The sequence below is a fragment of the Octopus sinensis genome, linkage group LG29 (genome assembly GCF_006345805.1).
Source record: "Octopus sinensis linkage group LG29, ASM634580v1, whole genome shotgun sequence".
Lineage (NCBI taxonomy): Eukaryota > Metazoa > Mollusca > Cephalopoda > Octopoda > Octopodidae > Octopus > Octopus sinensis.
Genome location: NC_043025.1, coordinates 2,806,188 through 2,830,300, shown reverse-complemented (window position 1 = coordinate 2,830,300; position 24,113 = coordinate 2,806,188). Strand labels below are relative to the sequence as shown.

Genomic DNA, 24,113 nt, shown 5'->3' with positions numbered 1-24,113 from the left:
AAATTTTACTATATATATATATATTACAGATGAGAAAATAATTTTATTCTCAAACGCAGGACAATGTTAATAATATAGAATGAACAGGATAAAAACTATCCATATTTTGCAGGAAAATCTGTCGGCGACCAGTCATGAGACTTGAACTCACATCCCTGTGGTAACGCTACTTCTAAAGCTAGATTTATATATCCTAAATTTGCAGCAGAATTTGTCATTCGGGCAGCTTAGCTTAATGGTAAAGTACTTGACACGTAATCACAGGGATGTGAGTTTGAGTCTAACAGCGAGCCGCAAGATATATGGATATTTCATCCTGCTCATACTATATTATTAGCATTATCCTGCGTTTGGAGGTAAAATTATTTCCTTATCTGTATCTTTCAGTACATCTCAACGCTTTTAAATCAAACTTTGTTTCTTGAATTTAATGTATGCATATATATATATACACATCCGGCATTTGCAGATGGAGCATGAGTTTTTAACCGTGACGGGAAATTTCAGAGTTGAATATCCTGGGTAAGCAAAGTTCTAACACATTTATTCAAATTTATTTGGTTTTGTTCCAAACATTCGATTTTATCGCATGCATTATATGTCACAATAATCAACAGTGTTGTACTTGTGACCCACAATATACTAATTCATACATTCAATAAAATGTTTAAGTGTTTTATCAATGTTTTGTTATACAAAGGACAAACAAACCCATATAAAAATAAAGAGAGAACTGTATATATATATATATATATATATATATATATATATATATATACATACACTCACAGAAGGATAAGATCAATATTTAAATATCGATTTTATCAAGTGGCCAGCATGGGAAAAAACAATCAAAGGTAATAATTACTTAAAATTATAATATATGGTAATAGCAGTCAAATCTTGACTAAACCACATTAAATGTTCATAGAGCACCAGGAGAGAAGACGATGAGACAAAATAAACTAGCAAAAATTACTGGATAATTCCAGATCCCGGATTTCTGACTCTGCATAAGAAATGTTCTGCTTTCATCAGTGGAATATACGCAGAAAAGCAAATAATTACAAATATATACATATACAACATACGATATATTTACATATACGAACGTATTTTATATATATATATATATATATATATATATATATATATATATATATATATATATATATATATATATATATATATATATATATGTATGTATGTATGTATGTATGTATGTATGTATGTCTGAGTGTATATATAAATTATGGTTGCTATCAGCATTTTAAGACCAACATAGAAATAATTCACAGTCACTAAAAGTGACAAGAGTGCAATGAGCACCAGCATTGTTCGAAATATTAGTCATAGACTATTTCGTTTTGGGATTTGGTTTCCAAAATTATTTATATGAGTTCGTGTGTTGAAGCATATTCTGTTATGTCTGGGGAGAACCATTTTCTTTTTGTGCCTTATAGTTGAACACACTCACCAGTAACATTTCAACGTATTTCTTATTTTTATTTTCCTAAAACTTTTCGTTGTGTCTTGCAACCTTTTACCGGGGAGTGTGTTAAATTATAGTCATAGACACCTTAGCCATAAAAACACATGGTGCATTGACAGGGGCGGACAGCATTCCCGACGGTAAGCCAGATGGATTAGATTAGCATGGTAATTTCTTATAGGAAGTTAATACTCATCAGCAATGCTCACTCCATTACTGCTGGTGGAGGCTAACTCCCGCCTGTCGGTATCACTGAGAAGGCCATAAGAATGAGTCATTGATTTCACAAAATGGCTATGTGAAGATTATAAAACATTTAAGGTGGCTAACACGCAATTTAAAACCAACGAGGAAATTATATATATATATATATAAAATGTATATAAAAATTTATACACAGAGGGAAGACCACCATGTGGATTTCTTACATGCTAAAGAGGGCAAGCCACGGTACTGGACGAATATATTCTTAAGGCCAACTTTTAGTCACCCGCTTGTAGTTCTAGCCTTCTTCATTAATTCTGTTCTCAACCATACTGAATGCGCTTATTTTAACTATGATGATCCAATCCTATGCTATATTTGAATATAAAAAATAATTGAAATAAAACAATTAATTTCTTTAAGTGTTCAAAGTGAACTGCGGCGCAATATCTCCCAAGTTTTGAACAAATCCCAGGCATTCCTTAACTTAGGAGTCCAGAAAAGTTACACGAAATTCCTTGATGAAAGTAAGTATCGTGTTTCTTAATTTTTTTATCACCATTACCGTCATAATTAGCTTCATCAATCACCATTACCATCCTCTTCGTCGTTGTCGTCATCATCAACCACAATGGCTGATACCTTAGGACACGCACGCGCGCACACAAGCACACAGGCTCTCCCCCTCCTTCTCATACATACAACTTTTTATTTACATTTTCTAAAAGCTTGGATAATTTCAATATATCAGCATTTTATTTTGCGCTTTTCCGTTTCTTGTCCCTACGGAACTGTTTGTCTTTGCTCATTTTCTTTTTAATTATACTAATTAACCGAGGGCAAAAATGTGTTCTTATTTTGTATAGAAGTAGAAGATGCAGACTCTACTGGGCAGAATAATTCACACAATTCCAGTACTTGCTTTAATTCAAACAGGAAAAATATTTAGTGCTGCAAATAATTTTCCTCAGCGGAATTTCATTTTGTTCGAAGTGATCATATTAAATTTTGAATTAGGATCGATAGATACACACACAGCTCATACGCTTTAACTCATGTCTAAGGGATATACAAGAGGAACAAAGCATATCCCATTGCCGAACAATGATATAATTTTTTTCACTTTGTTTCCATTCATTTCATTTTACCACTGACAAACCATTATAAATCTGTCTATTTCCGGCATAAATGAGGTTTATGCGCATCCGGTCAGTATGTCTAAGTATTGGTCAATATTGACGAAATGCAACAATAGAGGCCGCGAAACAGACAGTAGCATTTTTACTAGTCAAATCTCATAACAAATTATATATTGTCGAGAAAATGTAAAAATATACATACATATACACACACATATTTCGGGATGGTCATTTAATTTATTATTTAAAAAAAAAAATAAATATATGTGTGCATATATATATTGTGTGCCCAGGTAGAGTACACGGGGATCTCTACGTACAACAGTGTTCGGGCAAACAGATCACATTGGCATAATTTGAAGAAAGATGTCAAAGTAGTTCCTCATGAATTCATATCTACGTTTCGAGCATTGTCTTCTGTGAAATATGCATGCTGGCCATTTTCAAGATGTACAGATAGATTTTAAGAAAGTGTTCCTACATGTAAACAGGATGTGACCTTTGTGTTGACAGTGTATTTGTCTAAAAGCAGAACAGTTCTTCCATCAGCGCTTGTCAATTGGCTGAAGTAACGTGAAAGGCATCGTCATTCATGGTATATTCGTGAATAAGTCACTAACTGAAATACGCTGATCTATTGTTTAGGGAAATATTATTTACTTGTTTAAGGGTTGCACTGGATACATAGCGAAAATAGCTCTAACAGTTCAAATAGTAAGAAATAAACATATACATATATGCAAATTAATACTATCCGGTAATTAATGTGCTTAAAATTTTATCTTTTATGTTTTTTCATTATGTTTCCAGGTTCAAGAACTGGTAATGGAACAGAGGATAGAACAGTAGAAACAAACTTTTGAATGAAAATCGAAAAAGAGCCTCCAAGAATCGTCTTTGATGATATTTTATGCAATAAAACGATATTTTCTGCATATATAATACAAAATAAAATTTTCTCCATATATAATACCAAATAATATTTTCTCCATATATAATATGAAAAAATATTTTCTTCATAAATAATATAAAATAATATTTTCTCCATATATAATATGAAATATGTTTTCCTTGTAACGACACTATAATTGTACGTTTCAATACAACACTATGCATGCATGAGACTGTATAATCCAATCCACCATATTGTAATTTAAGCAAGTTTCAGGGCCTCACTATGGCTTGAAACAGAAAATATTGCATGATTTGAAATTATATTGATATTCTATCTTCTTGCCAATTTAATGTTATCAATGTAAGCTTTAGAATTGTTAAATAAAAGGTTAAATCTGATCTGTTGCTACCGTTCGTTTTCTAGATGAAATACTGTAATACCGCAGACTAAGATCAAATACCACCGGAAGATGCATTGATTCCATTTGTTGTTTTAAACATTCCACTAAAATGTTAAAACTTGCAAAATGTATCATGTTGATTAGATTTACGATCATTTATCTAATTAGTATTATCAGGTCATTCAACTGTCATTGTTCAAGTAATCAACATTTCACAAACAGCTACATTCCAATCAAAGCACCGGACGTAGATTTGTCTTCTACACGTTCATGTCTACTTTCACTCCATCAATGTTACACTAACACGAGACTGCGCACGCCTCAATGTCTTCATTGAAGTATTTTCTTTGTTATATTCTCTACATGATATTCAGGCCCATTAGGCCGCAGTCTCTCTCGGGATCCAACATATTCCAACACTCGGGGATAAAAGACACCCCACTAAAAGAGATGCCAGTCTGTTGCAAGTTTAACCCCTGGGTGTTGCTGGTATTTCTTCTCAGATGACTGCATTGGAAGTGTTTTTCTCGTGGACAGAACGCACCGAACCAATAGTCCATGTGTCTATTTCTGTGTGCGTGTGTGTATGCGTGCATATGTATGTATGTATGTATGTGTGTGCTTTTTAGCCTCTTCTGTTTTCCGGATCATTGGTCGCTCTCTTGCCAGCCGGAACACCGCTACGCCCTTCTTTTATGCTCTGCTGTTAAAAGATATGTAACCGTGTATCGTAACAGCTCTGTCATTTCTACTGCTTATTAAATGGCCTGTGGTTTTAGATGTCTTGGTACATCGACTGAACTAAGGAATTATCTTTTACTTTCCTTCTAATTAGATGGTCGCACCATTTCACCCTCTTCCATCTGACTACTTCAGTTCTGGTTTATGTCATGTAAATAACGTTTCTTTTATAAATTACGCCACTCTCATTATAATATCTCTTTAGTTTTAAACACGTTTTAATAACCTCTTACCTATGTGTATTTTTGAACTTTAGGGTCCATATTCCTAGATCCTATTTAGAGAAACAAAAATGTACAACCTATCAATTCATCGCTGGCTGATGTCCTACAAGCTCCAGATCCTGTTTCTTAAACCTTTCAAATGCTATACATGCTAGCGTGACCTGTCTTTTCTAACCTGTCTGTCTAGTGCGACGGATACTACACAACTCGCTTTGACATGTTCAACATAAGAACCATTCAGTGTGATTATTTCCTTTGCTTTGTGTAATTAATCTGTATATAATGCTATTCATTTTTCCAATATTTCGTCTGAGACCATCAATATTAGGTTTGCTTCCCAACCACATAATTCCGGCTTTTTTTTTGTCTCAACGTGTGACATGGCACTTTGGGCAATTTTCACCATACTGAGAAAAAAGTACTAGGGTCAATTCGTTCGACTAAAACTTATTCCAGGGGCCCTCCACCTCCTCCAGCATGGCTGCAGTCTCATGACTGAAATAAAGGAAAAAAGTTTTTAAATATATATTTCCTCACTTCGTTATTATCTGTGAACACATATTTTCTCTATTCTCCTTTCAGTGAAGAAAACAAATCTGTCTCCATGACATTTCTCCTTCACTCACTCTCTGTATCTTTTGCTACTTCTCTCTCTCTCTCCTCTCTCTTGTAGCTTTGCCTCTCCCATACACTTTCCTCATCAGTCCATGCTTCTCTCTCTCTCTCTCTCATATCACATGTTGCTTCCCTGCGCGTGGAGAATTAAGCCAGCAAAGACGTTCAACATTTTTATAATTGTTTTTCATCTCCGCTCTTTCGTTTAACATATTTTCTCTCTTCATTGTGAAACACAAACATAATCATTCTTCATTATTTTTCACCCCATAACTTACTTCTCCTTGATCTGTTTCTCTCTGCCTTTCGGTCCTGATATGGCCCCTCCTCCATACCGTTGCCCACAATCTCCATAGGTTCTACAACGATGAGCCCCCAATATACTACAAGCACTATGACGAACAACCTCGTTATGAAACTAACTCTGCCGGATCACAGTGTTCAAAAACACATCTACAGACACCTACATATCTGTTCCATACATCAGTACGTAACACTTAACCTATAATGGGTGCTTGTCACACGGAGTTGCAGTACTTAGAATCTTGTGAAAATATGACACAACAGACAATTTGTAATACGTACAGGCTGACAAGCAAGCTTTAATACGTGAGTGCACGAAGATGTTGAATTCTATACAAACAAAATATATAAATGGAACTAGTAGATTATAAACAGTAACGGTTAGCACAAGGTTTATCGAAGAATAAAATTCTGGATTAGTTACATCCACATCTTGGCTATGGGCTTCAAGAAGGGAAGTGCTGTTCCCTTGCATATTCCACTATAATGCCTAGACGAATAGTAAAATTCTGACCAATAGCAATATTCTAAACATATGGACGTGATAGATGTGTAGCGAGACCAATTTCTATTATTGTATATTTGAAAACATTAAGTTAGTTTCTGAAAGCTCACCACGCTTCTCTGTTGAGATTAGTTAAAATAACTATCATATAAGTCATTGGACATTTATTGAACCCTGTGTTGTGATTAGCTGAGTGTTGCGCGGGCGCTGGATCGAAGGTCCAATAACGTTACGCGTTATGTATTTCTGGAGGCTCATTTCTTTTCATAAATTGGTGCCATAAATTATTTACGAGTCAGAGAGGTGAGAGTCGTTCATCAAGGCGAAGTATGCGGATCCTGCCGTTTTCAGCATTAAGTTGTTTGCTCCATCTTATTTTTGAGAGCGGTCGAGTTCACTTTTATTATTCTCGTTTGGGAGAGCAGTCGGGTTTATTTCAGATATTCTCATTCTAAAAATAATCTCTGGCTCATCGTTGAGAGGATGTTGGTATTGTCTCGGCGGATGTTTGCACCTTTTAAGTGCTCTACTTATTATTATTGTTGTTGTTGTTGCTGCGGCTGCTGCTGCTGCTGATGATGATGATGATGCTGATGATATACAAGGTAATCATTTCAGTCACCTATTCGATTGATTATTTACAGAGTAATTCAGTTAACTGAAAGTACCTTTTCAGTTATCCATTCGGATGTTTTATTTAAAGAGTTTACAGGTTTATCCGTGATCCATCCTTGCCTCATTCGTTACTGTTGTGGAAGGATTCCGACAACTCCCGTATGATTAAAAGTGAATTGTCACAGTTGCTATGAATAAAGAACTGTCAAGTTATCAGGAGTTGATTGGTAAGCAATTCGCTGTGAGCCGTGTAACATCGTATAACAGGAAGCCTCGTGCGTTCGTGTAAATACTTCGTTAAATTATTTATCAAACTTACAAGGATATAAAAGTTACTAATAAAGGAAATATACTTACACCATGCCTCACGTTTTTGACAGTATCCGCGGAAGGAAGAGACTTCTGGATGACATGAATTACATATTATAAGCACAAAAACAAAAAGCCGATGAATCTAAGACTTACAGGAAATTCGAAATTAAGTCCTGTAACGCTCGAGTGCACATTAGGATACATGATGAAGATCATACCATAATTCAGCACATTGGTGAAGATCCTCATTGTTCATGTGCTTCAAAATCCATGTTACATATTCAGGTGGGGTTATTCAGTGTTCCGCAATTGTTTGCATTACCCCCCACCAAATCAATAAACTTACACCCACCTTTTTTATAAGCTAAATGAATTACTCCAAAGACTGAGCCCTGAAGATGTTATGGGGGATTTTGAAAAAGCTCATATTAATAGCATTTTATCTGTTTCCTACTACTTCCATCTCATGCTGTCTTTTTCATCTGTCACAAAATATATACAGAAAACAGGTGAATTTGGCTTGAAGGAAAGATACCATCATGATAATGAGTTTAGCATTAAAATCAGATGGTTTTAAGCGTTGCTAATTCTTCGTCTCGATGATGAGATTGACGGAGTCGAAAATCTTGTAGATGACGATGATCTTCCGCAAGAACTTGTGACCTACTTTGGATTATCGTACCTAAGATGAGTGCAAAGTAAAGGAATCAGACCACAAAGGACTTCTCCCTTGTTTCACATTGGTAGTTGGAATGTCCGCTTTAAAACAGAATCGGATATGCCTCGCACTAATAACCTTTTAGAGGGATTTCACAACGCCCTACAAATTTCCTTAATTTGTTCACATCCGAATATATGGAGATAATTACTGCATTGAAAAGGGAAGAACACTTGGCACAGCTGAGAAAGGTTGAATTTGATGGAGGTGGAATCTGCAAGACCAAACAAAAATAAAAAGAAAGGATATAAGCAAACGGATAAGTATTGAGCGACATAGTCCCGAAAATAAGATGGCTTTTGTACGAGCAATGGCCCCTAGCCTTCATTTTTATTGAAACTTTTAGTTTTCCTCGACTAATTATTTTATCCTTATTCAACGTTTTATTTTTTCTAATATCGGGAGTGAAACTGACTGGTAATCAAATTACCGGAGTCAAAATACCGCGGGTGAAGTTATCAGGATTCAAATTACCTATCGCCTACTCAGTCGATGTCTGAGGGATACGGGTCCGAGTGCAACTTTTTTCCTTCTCATAAGAGTACCCAGACTTTCTCTGCTATCTCTACAGCTTTACTGGGTTTGAAATGTCCTTTCTTATCTGCAAGGTATCGCGTTTGAAATGGTTCAGTATGTTACCATTTATTTATGCAGAAGAGATAAGATTACATGACAGGGAGTAGCTTTAATGGGAGAAAAACATATTCGCAAAATACATAAATTCCTACGTCTCTTATTAAGAGAGACTAATGAGTGTTTCTATCGATGCCACAGGGAATGCTAACCATATTCTAAATTTATGTCCCAGATTTCAGATACAGTTTTGAAGAATCAAATGAATACTTTGATCACCTGAAAACAAAAAGAAACTTGTTACTATGGAATTGGTTCAACGTAGTGCTCCAACAGCAAATTAGAGATCCTGATGTCGGCCAGATGATCCCTTTAACCGACCACGGGCAACTTGTGGTCTACACAACTGAAGACAAGCCGAGCGAAACGTTAGAGAAAAGAATTTTATTGATAAATTAAACCCATTTTTCAATGGACAAAACTAATAATAGTTATAGTAACGGTGATAACTGGAATGATGATGATGATGATGATGATGATGATGATGATGATAATCATAATAATAATAATAATAATGATGATGATGATGATGATGATAATAATAATAATAATAATGATAATAATAATGATGATGATAATCATAATAATAATAATAATGATGATGATGATGATAATAATAATAATAATAATGATAATAATAATGATGATGATGATAATCATAATAATAATAATAATAATGATGATGATGATGATGATAATAATAATAATAATAATAATAATAATAATAATAATAATAATAATAATATAATAATGACGATGACGATGATGATGATAATAATAATAATAATAGATACTACTGCTATTAATGCTACCACCACCACCACCAACAACAACAACAGTACCACCACTTCTACCAGCTCAACCACTAACAAGAATAAGGAAAATGATGGTGATTATGATACTAGTGTTAACCATGTCAACATCGAATCGGTTGAAGTGTAAACTATTTGGGAAACTTTTGGAAAAGGTGCCATCAAAGTTAAGAATTCTTGACGTGCCCACCAAACCGTGACATATAAGCTGCACACCAATTGGTTAAGATATTTCCTTGAAAGAAGTGAGGTATATGCTAACCAAGTTGGCGCAATCACCAAACCGTCACATCTAAGTCAAATACTGATTGGTCAAAATACATTTCATAAGATTCAGCCTGCTACAGCCCTTCTAAAGTTCATTAAAGGAGAAATTTAACCATTTCCCTACAGTTGTCAATTCTGGAACGTGACTGTCCTTACTACTAGATAAACCTGATGAGTGCGTAATGCATGAAAGTACTAGTTTTATTACGATAAATATATAATATTCTCAAGTAAAGTTCATATTCTATTATTATAAGATTGTAAAATTGTGAAAATTGTAAATATTGAAACATGAACATCGGACTGTGTTGTAATTCCATTGATTAATATATATACCCGTGTATGTGTGTGTGTGTGTGTGTGTGTGTGTGTGTGTGTGCGTGCGTGTGTGTGTGTAAGTACACTGGCGAAAGAGTTTATAGTTTCGTGCTTTTTGTTACTTCAACAAGCGTATTTATAAAATATGCTGTGTATCTTTCAGGATCCGTTTAAGCGTTATAAGAAAGCGCCTGTCTTGGTGTTTAGTGTATTCCGCTCAGAATCGAAGGGTCACGAGTTCGATTCCTGGCGGTTTGTTGTATCCTTGAGCAAGACAATTTGTTTCACGTTCCTCCAGTCAACTCAGCTTCCAAAAATGAGTATTACCTGCATTTCCAGGTGGCGAGCTGGCTGAATTGTTAGCATGCCGCGCGAAACGCCAAGCGGTATATCTTCTGTCTTCATGTTCTGAGTTTAAATTCCGCCGAGGTTGACTTTACCTTTCATCCTTTCGGGGTCGATAAATTAAGTACCAGTGAAACTCCGGGGTCAATGTAATCGACTTAATACCCCTCACCACAAAATCCAGGCCTCGTGCCTATAGTAAAAAAGGGATCTGTTTAAGCATTAAATATATTTAAAAAGTCAAGGAAAATAAGAAAAAAATAATGTGGAGTGGGTGAGGATTTTAGTTTTCTTGATTATTTGTCTTTCGTTTCTTCTTTCTTCAAGTATTTTTGCGGTGTTTTATCTTACTTTCTTACTGTCCAGCATTCTTGCTTCTCAAAATATATTTAAAGCATAAACAGAGGCTGAAAGGTTACTTTCTAATAAATGGCACATTTTGTAAATATGCCTGGTCAAGTATGATAAAATCTTGGAACTACTAGTAGCTCTTTCGGTTGAGTATTTAAATGGATATTTATCTCTCACTTGACGAGGGACTTTTTCTGCTGATTCTTCCTCTGTTGGATCTGTAAACTATATACATATTTATATACTCTTCTTTTCTCTTACATGTTTCAGTCATTTGACTGCGGCCATACTGGAGCACCAACTTAAATGGTTTAGGACGTATGTTTTAAAGTCTACTATTTGGTCTATCGGTGCCATTTGCCGAAACACTAAGCTACACGCAAACACTGGTTGGCAAGTGGTGTTAGGGAAACAATCACTGACATAAAGAGACCCCGAAACGTATATATATATATATATACATATATATATATATATATATATATATATATATATATATACATATATAAAATTGCCAGAAAGCGGATACGGCACGCGAACCCGTATCCCTAGGATACCGGCTGAGTGCTCTACCATTAAGGTAAGCGGCCCATCCCTATGTATTACAAAGTAAATAAGAATGTGAAGCTTGAATTAAAAGAAATTTCGATAACTAGTAATTCTAACCCGATTCATTCTTTAAAATTATCATATCGTAAGATGCGAAAAAAAACAAGAAAAAAAACGATAGATATAAAAATACTTTTTTACCTTCCCTTTTGCGAGTTCTGGATGCTGAAGTTTGCTGGAATGGTTGTGATGCCAGAAAGTAAGAAACAAAGGGGAAAGATCATGGCGGTTACTATAGATTTTTCAATAGAGGATTGTACATAGTGCGTGGTGAACCTGTTTACAGTATGAAGTGGCTCCTACATATATATATTGGCGCATGGACTATTGGTTCGGTGTGTTGTGTCTACAAGAAAGACACTTCCAGTGCACTCATCTGAAAAGAAGTACCACCAACAACCGAGGGTTAAACTTGCGACAGACTGGCATCTCGTTCGGTGGGGTTTCTTGTATCGTCGTGACTTGAAATACATTGGATACCGATATATTCTGGGGCCTAATGAGCCTGTAGATCAGGCAGAGAATTTAACTTAGAAAATACATCAATGTAGACATACAGACATGCGCAGTCAAGTGTTTGTGTTACGTCTATCGAATGAAAGTAGACATGAATGTGAACAACCGGAAATACTCAGTTCTTTGATTGGAATGTAGCGTTTGTGAAATGTTCATTATTGGATTAAGTTCATTGCTGGAATAATGACAGCTGCAAGACCTGATAAAGCTAATTAGGTAAATGATTATAAAACTAATCAGCAAGATACATCTTGAATATTTTCAACTTTTTAGTGAAATGATTAAAATAACGGATAAAATCAGTCTCTCCAGGCGGTATTTGAACTCAGACTGCAGTATTACAGTATTTCATCTAAAACAAAAACGAAAGTAGCAACACGTCATATTTAACCCTTTATTAAAAAAATTTAAAGCTTACATTGATGACATTAAATTGGCAATAAGAAAAAAATATTAATATACTTTCAAATCAATTAACATTTTCTATTTTCCTCTGTTTCAAGCAATAGTGGGGCCATGAAACTTGTTTAGATTACATTTATTGAAGATTATACAGTCTCTCGGTTGCAAAGTGTTGTATAAGAAGGTACAGATATAGTTTTTTTACCAGGAAATATATGTAATATAATATATATATGAAAAATATATTATTTTAACATATAAAATATTATCAAACATGACTCTTGGAGGCTCTGTTTCGATTTTTACTTATATGTTTGTTTCTGTTGCTTTGTCCATTATTTCATTAACAGAACTTGAACCTGGAAACACAATGAGAAAACTATATAAGATATTATATTGCTAAACTTGTCTATATCGTTAAACGTGTCTATAACGGATGGCTTTTAGTTCTTTTGCATTAATTCTGTCGCATATCTTATTCAGGCGTTCATATCTTCTAGAATTCTTTTGCTCCCTATTCCTAATTCAATATTTGCAACGTTGAAATGTCTGTATTTCGGACCTGCAACATTTGCTGCAAATACACGTGAATTGTCGTTGATAATGTTATATATATATATATATGTTGGATTAGATTTAGATACATTTTAGTTATATCGTTCCGGAAAAGCTTTTAGGTGATATCTTTGTATATTACCCAAAGATTTCGCTACCAAATTATATAAGATGTCTTTGTCATTCGTACTGATTAAGTGTATGAATGAAGTTAGCAGTAACATCAAATTTCCAATGGCTGAGAATTAACATCACACTTTGAAACTCGGAGTTCCTACGAATTTGAACCAAAATATTTTGACTCACGCAGATATGAGAATATATAACTAGAAACATATATATGCATCATTATATATATATATATGTATGTGTATATATATATATATATATATATATATATATATATATATATATACTGTATGTGTGTGTTTGTATATATATAATTTTACCGACTTCTTTCTCCCCTTACTTTGTTTCTTTCTTTCTCTCTCTATCTCTATATATATATTCATTCATACGCACACATAATTATCTGCACTTTCGCCAAAACTCTCCTCATTTCGCTGCACCACCTTGTGAGCCCATGTGCTAAAAATGTGGTTCTCTTCTAGTTACGTAACCGAGATTTGACTGTGATCGCTCCAGTTTTCTTTCTGGCTGAGTGCACCAAAGAAGAACAGTGATCAGTGATTAGATTTGTCTAGCCTGAAGGTGTGACAGGGGCTGAAATCCGTTGCAGGCTTTCATCACAATACTTGTATAAAATTCTGTCGCGCAGAAGTGTGAATGAGTGGATTTTGAAGTTTAAAAATGTGTGAAAAACAGTTTGACATATTGCCATTTTAAATACATCAAAATGCATCCAAATTTCTTCATTTGTCTACTCACCCGTGTATGTATGTATGTATATATGTATGTATGTATGTATGTATGTATGTATGTATGTATGTATGTATGTATGTATGTATGTATGTATGTATGTATGTATGTATCTATCTATCTATCTGTCCATCTATCTATCTATCTATCTATCTATCTATCTATCTATCTATCTATCTATCTATCTATCTATCTATCTATCTATCTATCTATCTATGGAACGAGATAACGAGTAGGGTGGTCACTCTCGCCCGGCAATGGGCCGAGAGGAAACTGTCCCTAAAAGGTCGAGCGGAGGTGGCGAACACGTACATCGCGTCCGTCATCTACTACCGCCTGACCGTCGTACCTTGTCCCGACCCTACCATCACCAAACTACAACGCATCCTCTTTCGCTTCTTGTGGAAAGGATGCGTCCCGATGGTCAGGCGATCCATTTGCTGTCAACACCCGTTAAAAGGAGGGCTGGGCATGCCGTGGTTGATGATGCGCAGACACGCGCTGAGACTGCGACATCTCTGGCTCTATGTAGACGACGGTGAACAGGTGTGGTCGCCGTTTGTGAGGCACGCTTTCCCGCAGCTCGTCTCCATGACCGAACTGCAGTCGTGGATCAAAAAGAGGCCGAGGAAGGGCGAATGGCACCGCGAGTGTCGCGTTGCTCTCAAGCAACTCTGCCGTCCTGGGTCGACCTTAAGTGACTTCAACACAACCAAAGCATTCTATAGGGGTTTAGTGGAGGGGAGGTACGACGACGAGCTCGGGGCGAACCTGGACGTCGACGAGGAGTACCTGACCCGCCTGTTCGGGACGACTTTCGGGCCAGGGCCCATGGACAACTTCCAGAGATCCCTGGCCTGGCAGTGCTACCGAGAAGCGCTACCCGTTCGGGATAAGCTCTACAGACACGGCTCGAGAAACACGGGGCCGACCTGCCCGAGATGCGGTCAGAGCGACGAAACCGTTCTGCACGCACTCGTTCAGTGTCCAACAATTTCCGACCTGTGGGCTTATGTCGAACAACTGCTGTCACGTGTGGGACGAGTCGGTTTATCAGCTGAGTCTATCGTCAATATTGTCACGCCTCCTTCCTTCAAACGGGAAGGAAGAGCTATTTTCATCATCCTTGTGGCTATGGCGAAAGAATGTATCTGGTGGACGCGTCTGAAAGGATTGGAGACAAACACTTTCCTCTCTGGTCAATCTCTCATCAACTTCTTCAAGTACCACTTGAAAGGAAAGTGAGAGTAGAGAGGCAAGTTTTGTCTAGCGAATGTTTTAAAAAAAGATGGGTGAATGTAGCAAGAATGGCACGTATGAATGACGAAGCCACCTTGAGCATAGTCCTATGAACCCAGAAATCGAAAACAGAGAGTTGCTTATTTGCAAAAAAAAAAAAAAAAAAGAAATATAAAAAGTGACTTCATTGACCGAGGTTACCGTGGTCTTTTCCGCAGGCTTTTCTTTCCACGGGTAACCTCACCTGTCCTCCCCTTTACACTTCATATTGACATTTCTGTGATAACGATCCCTATTGATCATTTTTTTTCCTCTCCCCCCCCTTTTTTTTTTTTAACCCCCCTTATTTTTGTCCTCTTTCTCTCCTTTTACGATCCCTTTTGATCGAACCTCCCCCTTCCTTTTTTTTTTTTTTTTTTTTAATACCTTCAAAAGAAAAGCTCTACCTTGTAATTTGTTCTATCTGTGTGCAGCCCTGTGTGGCTAATAAAGAAACATATCTATCTCTCTATCTCTCTATCTATCTATCTATCTATCTATCTATCTATCTATCTATCTATCTGTTTGTTTGTCTGTCTATCTGTCTCTGTCTCTATCTACCTATTATGAATGATTGAAAAAAAAGCTATCGCACTTACTTCTGCCGGCGGTAATTTTCCATTGATTTATTCTCTTTCTTTCATTTACAAACTCCCTGATGATATTTCTTGTATCTTTCTTGTATATACAATAGAATACGAAGATAAACATTCCTTGAAGTGTATTGAATATAGTAAAAAGATAATCAAACACTTTTGCTGCTTCCCTAACAGCAAAGAAAGCAAAGACCAATGTGAGTCCAAACAAAAACAGCAAACCAACCAGGCCCAGAACACGTACTTTACTTCTTTCCTGCTCAGATCTCTTATTACTGTGCATCATTATAAGGTGCCAGATAACGAGAGAAGGCATGATAATGTTGAAGATGAGACTGATCGCAACAGGAGCCAGGAAAGCAGCATAGAAAGATGGTGCGGACAACCAACAGCTACAAAGAAAATAGAAAGGCAATAAAGGAAAGAAATTTGTCAAAAGTTCAGTCAATAAAATGAAGTATCACAGAAGTATTAAGGGGAAGAGATTTCGATCCAAATCAAAACGAAAACATTTCTCATGTTTGCCACAAATTATGTACGTTAATGAGTAGAATAAATTGTAGAATATATATATATATATATATATATGTAAGTTCAGCAAAATTTAGATTCAAATGAATATGGTACTTAAGTTAGATCCACCAGAATTTTGTATGGTGTATATTAATCCATGGGGTGATTATAATCAAAATAAGCAACAAGAATATCTTCGGTAATTTGGTAATTACCGAAGTTATTCTTGTTGCTTATTTTGAGTATATATATATATATATATATATATATATATATATATATATATATATATATATATATATATATATATATGTATGTATGTATATATGTATGTATATCAGCTGAACGGACGCGCACTGAACGGTAAATATATTTATAAAACTAGTTTAAGTAGTAAGCCTAGTTGATGAGCATTAAGTGAAAATTCACATCTTCAGAAAATATTCTGAATATGCTTCTCTTTCACTTCTCAGAATGCATGAGGGGAAATCTTATATTTAATCTTTCTATAATATGTAATTTTCTAGATGGTATAATTTAATTTAATCTTTCATTATTGAATTGATAAAATGTGTTTTTTTTCTAATTATATATATATATATATACATACTTACACATACACGCACATGTACATACAGGAATTTTATGTCAAAAATAAAAATATGTCTTCTTCTAATCATCAACGTCATCATCATCATCCTCATCACCACCATCCCATCCTCATCCTTCTCCTCCATTGTTTTTCTATGCGTACATGGCTTAGAAGGGTCTCTCCAGCACAGCATCTTAATATTTGTTAGGGTCAACATCTCGGTATATCTTCATCACTTTTTCCCATAAATATCTTGGTTTTCCTCTTTTCCAGGTTCCTTCTTTATATGGATATCCAGAAACTTCCATATACATGTCACCATCCACCCGTATATTATGTTAGCGGTTATTCGTTTGCAAATTCATAAGATATTCATACCGACGCACAAACACAGCGTGGTTGCGGGGCAAGAACCTTTCTTGCCAGCCGCATGGTTCCAGTGCAGTCCCACTGCGCCGCAATTTGGCCCCTGTTAAAGCCTTGTCAGTGGATTTGGGAGATGGAAACTGAAAAAAAACCCGGCGTATATATAAAGATACATACATACATATACATACTCACACACACACACACACATATATATATTATATATATATATATATATATATATATATATATATAGATATATATATATATATGTATATATATATGTATATATATGTATATATATATATATATATATATATATATATGTATATATGTATGTATATATATATATATATATATATATATATATATATATATATATATATATATGTCTTTGTCCTCACACTATCACTTGGCAATTGATGTTGGTGTGTTTACTTAGTGGTGTGTAACTTAGTGGTTCAGCAAAAGAGGCCGATAGAATAAGTACCAGGCTTTCAAAGAATAAGTCCTCGATTTGCTCGACTACAGGTGATACTCCAGCATGGTCGCAGTCAAATGAGTGGAACAAGTAAAAGAATAAAAGAATTCCCAGTGAGAATATGAAGTTATTAAAAGTAAGCATCGCTAGTACAATTATAGTTGAAGATAGCTCACAAGTCATCCGTTGGCCTCTTCATCACTAAAGTTAGCTCTATATTTGTGATTTGTCATTAGTTTACATTGAAAATTACCTTGCTTTCCATTCCAAGCAATGTCCTTACAAGAATCATCCTGCAGCGATTGAAAGATACCATTGGCAAGCAACTCAGAGATGAGCCCAGCAGGTTTCAGAAAGGAGAGATCATGCACGGACCATACTGCGACGCTCAGAGTCGTCATCGTGGAGCAGACAATGGAATGGCAAACGCCACTCTATGTGTGCTTCGTCGACTTTGAAAAAAGCATTTGACAGCGTAGACATGCAGACAATCTGGGACATCTTACGACACTGTGGTGTGCCAAAGAAGATCGTGGGCCTTATTCGATTACTCTACGAGGAGTTATCGTGCCAGGTTATCCATACTGGGAGATTGTCGGAGAAATTCAGGGTCAGCACGGGAGTCAGACAGGGCTGTTTGTTGTTCCCGCTCCTGTTCCTCGTCATGCTAGACTGGGTCACCGGGAGGGCTTACGATACCTCCGGGAAAGATATTTAGTGGACACTGATGAACAAGTAGGAGGATTTGGACTACGTAGATGATCTCGCACTACTGTCACATTGCCTGCAAGACATGCAAGATAAGGTAGACCACCTGACAGAAACTTCACGGTTAGTGGGCTTGAGGATCAGTCGGGAAAAGACAAAAGTGCTGCGTATCAACAACAAGCAGGAAGAGCCAATCACAATCGAGGGGGAACCTGTGGAGGACGTTAGTGAGTTTGTCTATTTTGGCAGCAAGATCAGCAAATCAGTTGGATCAGACGAGGACATCACGGCAAGAAGGCTTGGCAAGCCTTCGCTATTCTTCGGCCGGTATGGAAGTCCACTACCATCTCAACTCGAGCTAAACTCTGCTTATTTAGTTCAAACGTAAAATCTGTGCTTTTGTATGGCTCTGAAACAGGGAGAGCCACCTGCAGCAAGTACAAAAGGATCCAGACCTTCATCGGCAAATGTCTCCGGCAGATCCTTCATCTGAGTGTCAAACATCGACCTGTGGGAAAGGGCCAACCAGGAGCCCATACATGTTCAGATTAGACAAAGGAAATGGAGATGGATCGGGGACACACTGCGGAAAGAACCCTCAAATGTGACACGACAAGCACTTGACTGGAACCCGCAGGGGAAAAAGGAAGCGAGGATGCCTGAAGCAGACATGGAAGCGGAGCATTTTGGACGAGCTCAGGACCACCGGCCTGACATGGGAAGCAGCCAAGAAACACGCCAATGACCGCAAAAGGTGGAAAACAACTGCTGAGGCCCTACGCTCCACAAGGGGCAAAAGGGATTAAGAAGTACATTTGAGGAACGTATTTAGCAATGAAGACCGTCATATTAGATTCGCCTGGCAGGTAATGGCACTAGTGCGCCAACTAATTCCATATCAATGCGTTAGTCCTTAGGCTGGCGGAAACTCTTCACAATTTGTCCAATAAAACCAATGATTACTGTTTTCCTCGTCATATTGTAGTCAATTTATTCATTTAACTTTCGTTGAGTCGCGTTAATGTTTCTTCATAATTCTTGAATGGTTAGACTCAAGCAGAGCCAGTGGTATGCACCCGGACAGTGGGAATACGGCAAATATCTATTGTGGGTCGTGATGGCAGTGGACACTTTCCTTGCCCGTCGCGTCTTTGAAAAACTTCTACCTCATGTAGGTCAGTGTTGATAACTATTCAACTTCTCGTCTTTGACTCTGTCCTTCACATTAGCGATGATAAAAGGAAGGGTTCGTGGTTTCTTTAACGAAGCCACTGTTGGAGGGGATACTGCTTGTTTCAAGAACAAATCTAATGTTAGCATAAATAGAAAAATAATAATTTATTATTAATGCAATTTGTCCTGTATTCTAAAGGTGAAGAACATTCGATGTTTTGTTCGTATTTTTGTCTGTTGCTTTCATCGGTAAATATTTGTTCTTATTAAATTGAGGGGAAGCGCAATTGACATCATTGATATTCATGAGTCGCAGAACAAAAGCATTAACAATGATATTGAAGTAGGTTTACTACCAGCAACCAAAGTCCTGGCTTGATGCTAGCTGACCTACTATTCTACAATACTAAAGGGGTTATAGCGGTTATTAAGCTACGTTCAGCTTTCTCTTAGCTTATATTATTATAGTATATTCTCTATTTAGTTTTGTTACAGTAATGTAATGCTATTTATTGTTTTCTATTGGGAAATAAATTATTTTATTTGGCTTTTTTGAGTAAGGGTCAATATAATGGCTGAACGTTACTTATAACTTAAGTGTTATCATTATACACAAATCCGAACTACAGTATATAACGCCATAGAGAAATATACTTATGAAACGCTATGAATATTAACGACATGTATGTATAATATTTTCTTCGTGTTCATTTAACCGCTGTAAGAAAATATAATTTAATGATTACATAAATGCACGTGAAGAGAAACATTTTCTTAATTAGTTTTATTATATAAATATAGCATTCGCGCCGTATTTCAAAATAGCTAAAATGGCTACTTGCTACAGAGTAAATAAATCTAGCAATAATATTAGTTGTGAAGAGCAGAGAAAATGAGGTGAACGAAAAAGAGAAATACTTACACCTCTGCGATTTTGATGTAATTGTTTGTGGAGTTAATTGCCAGGGTAATTATAACGATGACTGCTGGAAGACCTGAAAACGACATTTACAGAAATGAATACAAATCTCTAGATATTAATTAATATTTACAATCATTATTATATGACATTTGAATGGATTTTGTTGACAATGTTTTCGTTCAAAAAAAATGTCGAGTTCAAGACAAATCAATATTTCATTTCGTCACTTCTTGCCATTTGATTCTTTTGATTCTTGGATTCTTTCAACAATATGTTTCAATGAGAAACAAAAAGTGATAAAATCTTAAATGTTCTGGACAAGGGTTGAAGATTAAATGGCATGAGGGACAACAGAATCCACTGTCACCTACTTCTTCACATATTGCTTCGTATGACCGGTTAAAGTGCAAAATAGATGACTCTGAGGTTTCGTATAGAGACGAGATCAGACGGTAGGCATTTTTGCATGGAAATTCAAACAACTTTAGACTACCCAACAGGCTAGAACAGGGAGGAGTGCTTTAGTTGTCCATAGCTTACATTTTATCACTGTTGTATAAATATTACATTTCATTCATCCACGTTGTATCTACGTGTTTATATCTCGTGTCAACTACTTCCAAAATCTCACCAGTTTAGCAGTCCCAAATCATGAATATCTAACCCATTACCTTTCTAATAAGAATCAAATCATTCATTTGTCTTTATTCGTGACTGAATTACTACGTTGATCAATAAAAAATTAATCTTCTTTCCACAAGCAGTTTCGTCTAAATATAATATTAGGCCCACAGCCTTCAGGCTTATCTAAATTCTTCGTCAAATCAAGATGAGCGATATAATATAACTCTCAACAAATTATACAAGCAAAGAGACCGAGTGAAGCAGATATTTGGCAGCTTCGAATCTACTGCGTAATCTTTTTACTTCATCGGAAGGAAAATATTAGCTGAGAATGTTTAGCATTCGATATGAGTCCACCAGAACTCCCAGTCCATGTTTCCATGGGTTCATGTGGATTGTAGCTTAGAATCTCACTCTACTTTCAACGCACGATATATAGTCATCCACCATAACCTGGACATTTACACAATGATATTACAAAATTCAAACTATCAGAAAAAGACTAAGTTTCTATCCTTTCTTCGACGTGTTAGAAATAGTAGCTAAACTTTTTTAGATCCCATTCTTTAGTCTTGCTAAATGGAAGAATAAGTTGAATAATATAATGACAGAACATTGTCAATTATAGATCTACTAAATCAATTGTGAAGTAGCTTCGAACTACAACAGTAGGGTAGGGATGTTTTCACTCAAAGTTCATCGCTCCTGAGTTTTACTGTGAGGCAGACCTGTAATCTAAACCGAGGCTATTTAAAGCAACGGGATTATCACTTCTAGCTTCAAAAGTGCTTCTAAATATTGTAAGATTGACAATAACGTCGAGGATTTAGTACAGAGAGCAATATCCTAGATGTGATTGTGAATGCTCCCTGTAAAGTTATATCAAAATAATACGAAGAAATAGAGGGAACCCATTTGGATGATATCTACTTAAAGAAACATGGTTAATAGTGTTTAATATCCAGACTTGAATTCCAGTCTCGGTTAGCTTTTCCTTTGGACACTTTTGACCAATGAAATGAATAAGTCCGAGAAATATACTGGTTTCGAATCATTGGACTGGACCTTATCCGATCGAGTAATTTCAAATACAATATTTAAATAAGTTTGTGTGTGTGTGTGTGTGTAACAGAGAGAGAGAAAGAAACAGAGAGAGAGAGAGAGAGAGAATGAGAAAGAGAGCAAGAGAGAAGGAGAGAAAAAGAACATGTGTGTAAGATATAAATTTTTTAGACAGAAAACCAGAAAGACTTTATACATACCCCAGGAAAAAATAGAACTCTTCATAAAACACGTCTGACATGTTTTGAATACAACGACCACACTTAGATAGACATGGAAAGCTTCAACAGTCATCCACATGACAGATGTCAGAAGGAAGTAATGTAAGAGGGCAGCCACTGCCTACAATAATAATAATAATAATAATAATGATAATAATAATAATAATAATGATAATAATAATAATAATAATAATAATAGTAATAATAGTAATAATAATAAATATAAACAAATATAAAGAAGAAGAAGATGAAGAAACAGCAAAAGCTATAAAACAAATGACATCCAAACTAAAAATAGAACATGATAAAGAACCATGATAAAACGATGGCAAGAAAAACCCCTTCACGGTAAATACTGGACTAAACTAAATGCAAAAGAAATAGACAAAGAAAAATCTCAGCAATGGTTGAGAAGCTCAGGACTCAAAGCAGAAACAGAGGGATTTTTAATTGCAGCACAAGACCAAAGCCTCCCCACCAGAAATTACCAAAAACATGTAATGAAAAGAAATATTACAAGTAACTGCAGAATATGTGGAGATGGACAAGAAACAATAAATCATATTATCTCTGGCTGCCCAGTCCTGGCTAAGAAAGAATATATTCACAGACATGACAGAGTTGGAACCTACATACACTGGAAGCTATGCCAACATTATGGAATAACAATAGAAAAAAGATGGTATAGGCACACACCAGAAAAGGTCACAAAAAACGAAAAAGCAACCATACTTTGGAATATGCCGATACACACAGATAGAGAAATTAAGGCCAACAGACCAGATATAGTTGTCAGAGATCATGAAGAAAAAAATGCTTTCTAATTGATGTATCAATACCGGCAGATGACAACGTGTCTCTAAAAGAAATGGAGAAACTTTCAAAATACAAAGACCTGGAAATGGAGGTAACCAGAATGTGGAATCTAAAAACAGAAACAATTCCTATCATAGTAGGTGTATTAGGCATGATAAAAAAATATTCAGGCAAATACATAACAAAAACACCAGGACTTACAAACACATATAACATACAGAAAATTGCACTACTAAGCACTGCACACATCCTACGCAGAACACTTCCATACAATAACCATCAGAACATCACAACAAATCACAGCACATATCCAAGGCACACAGAGCTGCACTCGGTAGTGAAGTGAAAGCACGCTATAAAAATAAAACTACTGAATAATAATAATAATAATAATAATAATAATAATAATAATAATAATAATAATAATAATAATAATAATAATAATAATAACAACAACAGCAACAACAGGTTAATGATTTCTAAGAGAGTTACATGGTCTTCAATAGATATTGTTCTGGTGGTATATGGTTAACTATCTCAATGTCAGTACTTCATTGGTATCTTAGGTTTACGAACCCAGAACGGATGGAGCCCAAAATAGACTCCTGCTGAAGATTTAACACAAAACTTAAGGTATTTCGCTTGGTGCTTTTACCGACACAACACTGTCCGTTCTCACAGAATTAGATGAACGAGTAAGACCGACAACTCTGAGAAGTAAAATATTCATAATGATAATAATAATCCTTTCTACTAAAGACACAAGGCCTGACATTTGGGAAGAGGGGATGAATCGATTACATCTACCCCAGTGTTTCACTGGTACTTAAAGTATCGAACTCGGAAACTCAGACGGATGAAAGACGAAGAATTTGAACATAGAACGTAAAGACCGGCGTGCTCATGTTTCT

The 24,113-nt window shown here is 35.9% G+C and overlaps 1 protein-coding gene across 2 annotated transcripts in view; it reads right to left on the bottom strand.

The window, feature by feature from the left end:
- Positions 1-12,450: 12,450 nt before the first annotated feature.
- The window catches only part of LOC115225979 (adhesion G-protein coupled receptor G6-like), a 65,566-nt gene continuing 53,903 nt past the window's right edge, over positions 12,451-24,113 (bottom strand). Inside the window, exons 20-23 of one of the 2 annotated variants that reach the window (XM_036514914.1) lie at positions 22,366-22,507; positions 20,480-20,552; positions 15,728-16,116; positions 12,451-12,775 (exon numbers count right to left, since the gene is read on the bottom strand). In XM_036514914.1, coding sequence (XP_036370807.1) covers positions 12,723-12,775; positions 15,728-16,116; positions 20,480-20,552; positions 22,366-22,507 — 657 coding nt within the window. In that variant the 3' untranslated portion in view covers positions 12,451-12,722. The remainder of the gene's footprint in view (positions 12,776-15,727; positions 16,117-20,479; positions 20,553-22,365; positions 22,508-24,113) is intronic. The other variant, XM_029796952.2, reaches the window with a different exon arrangement.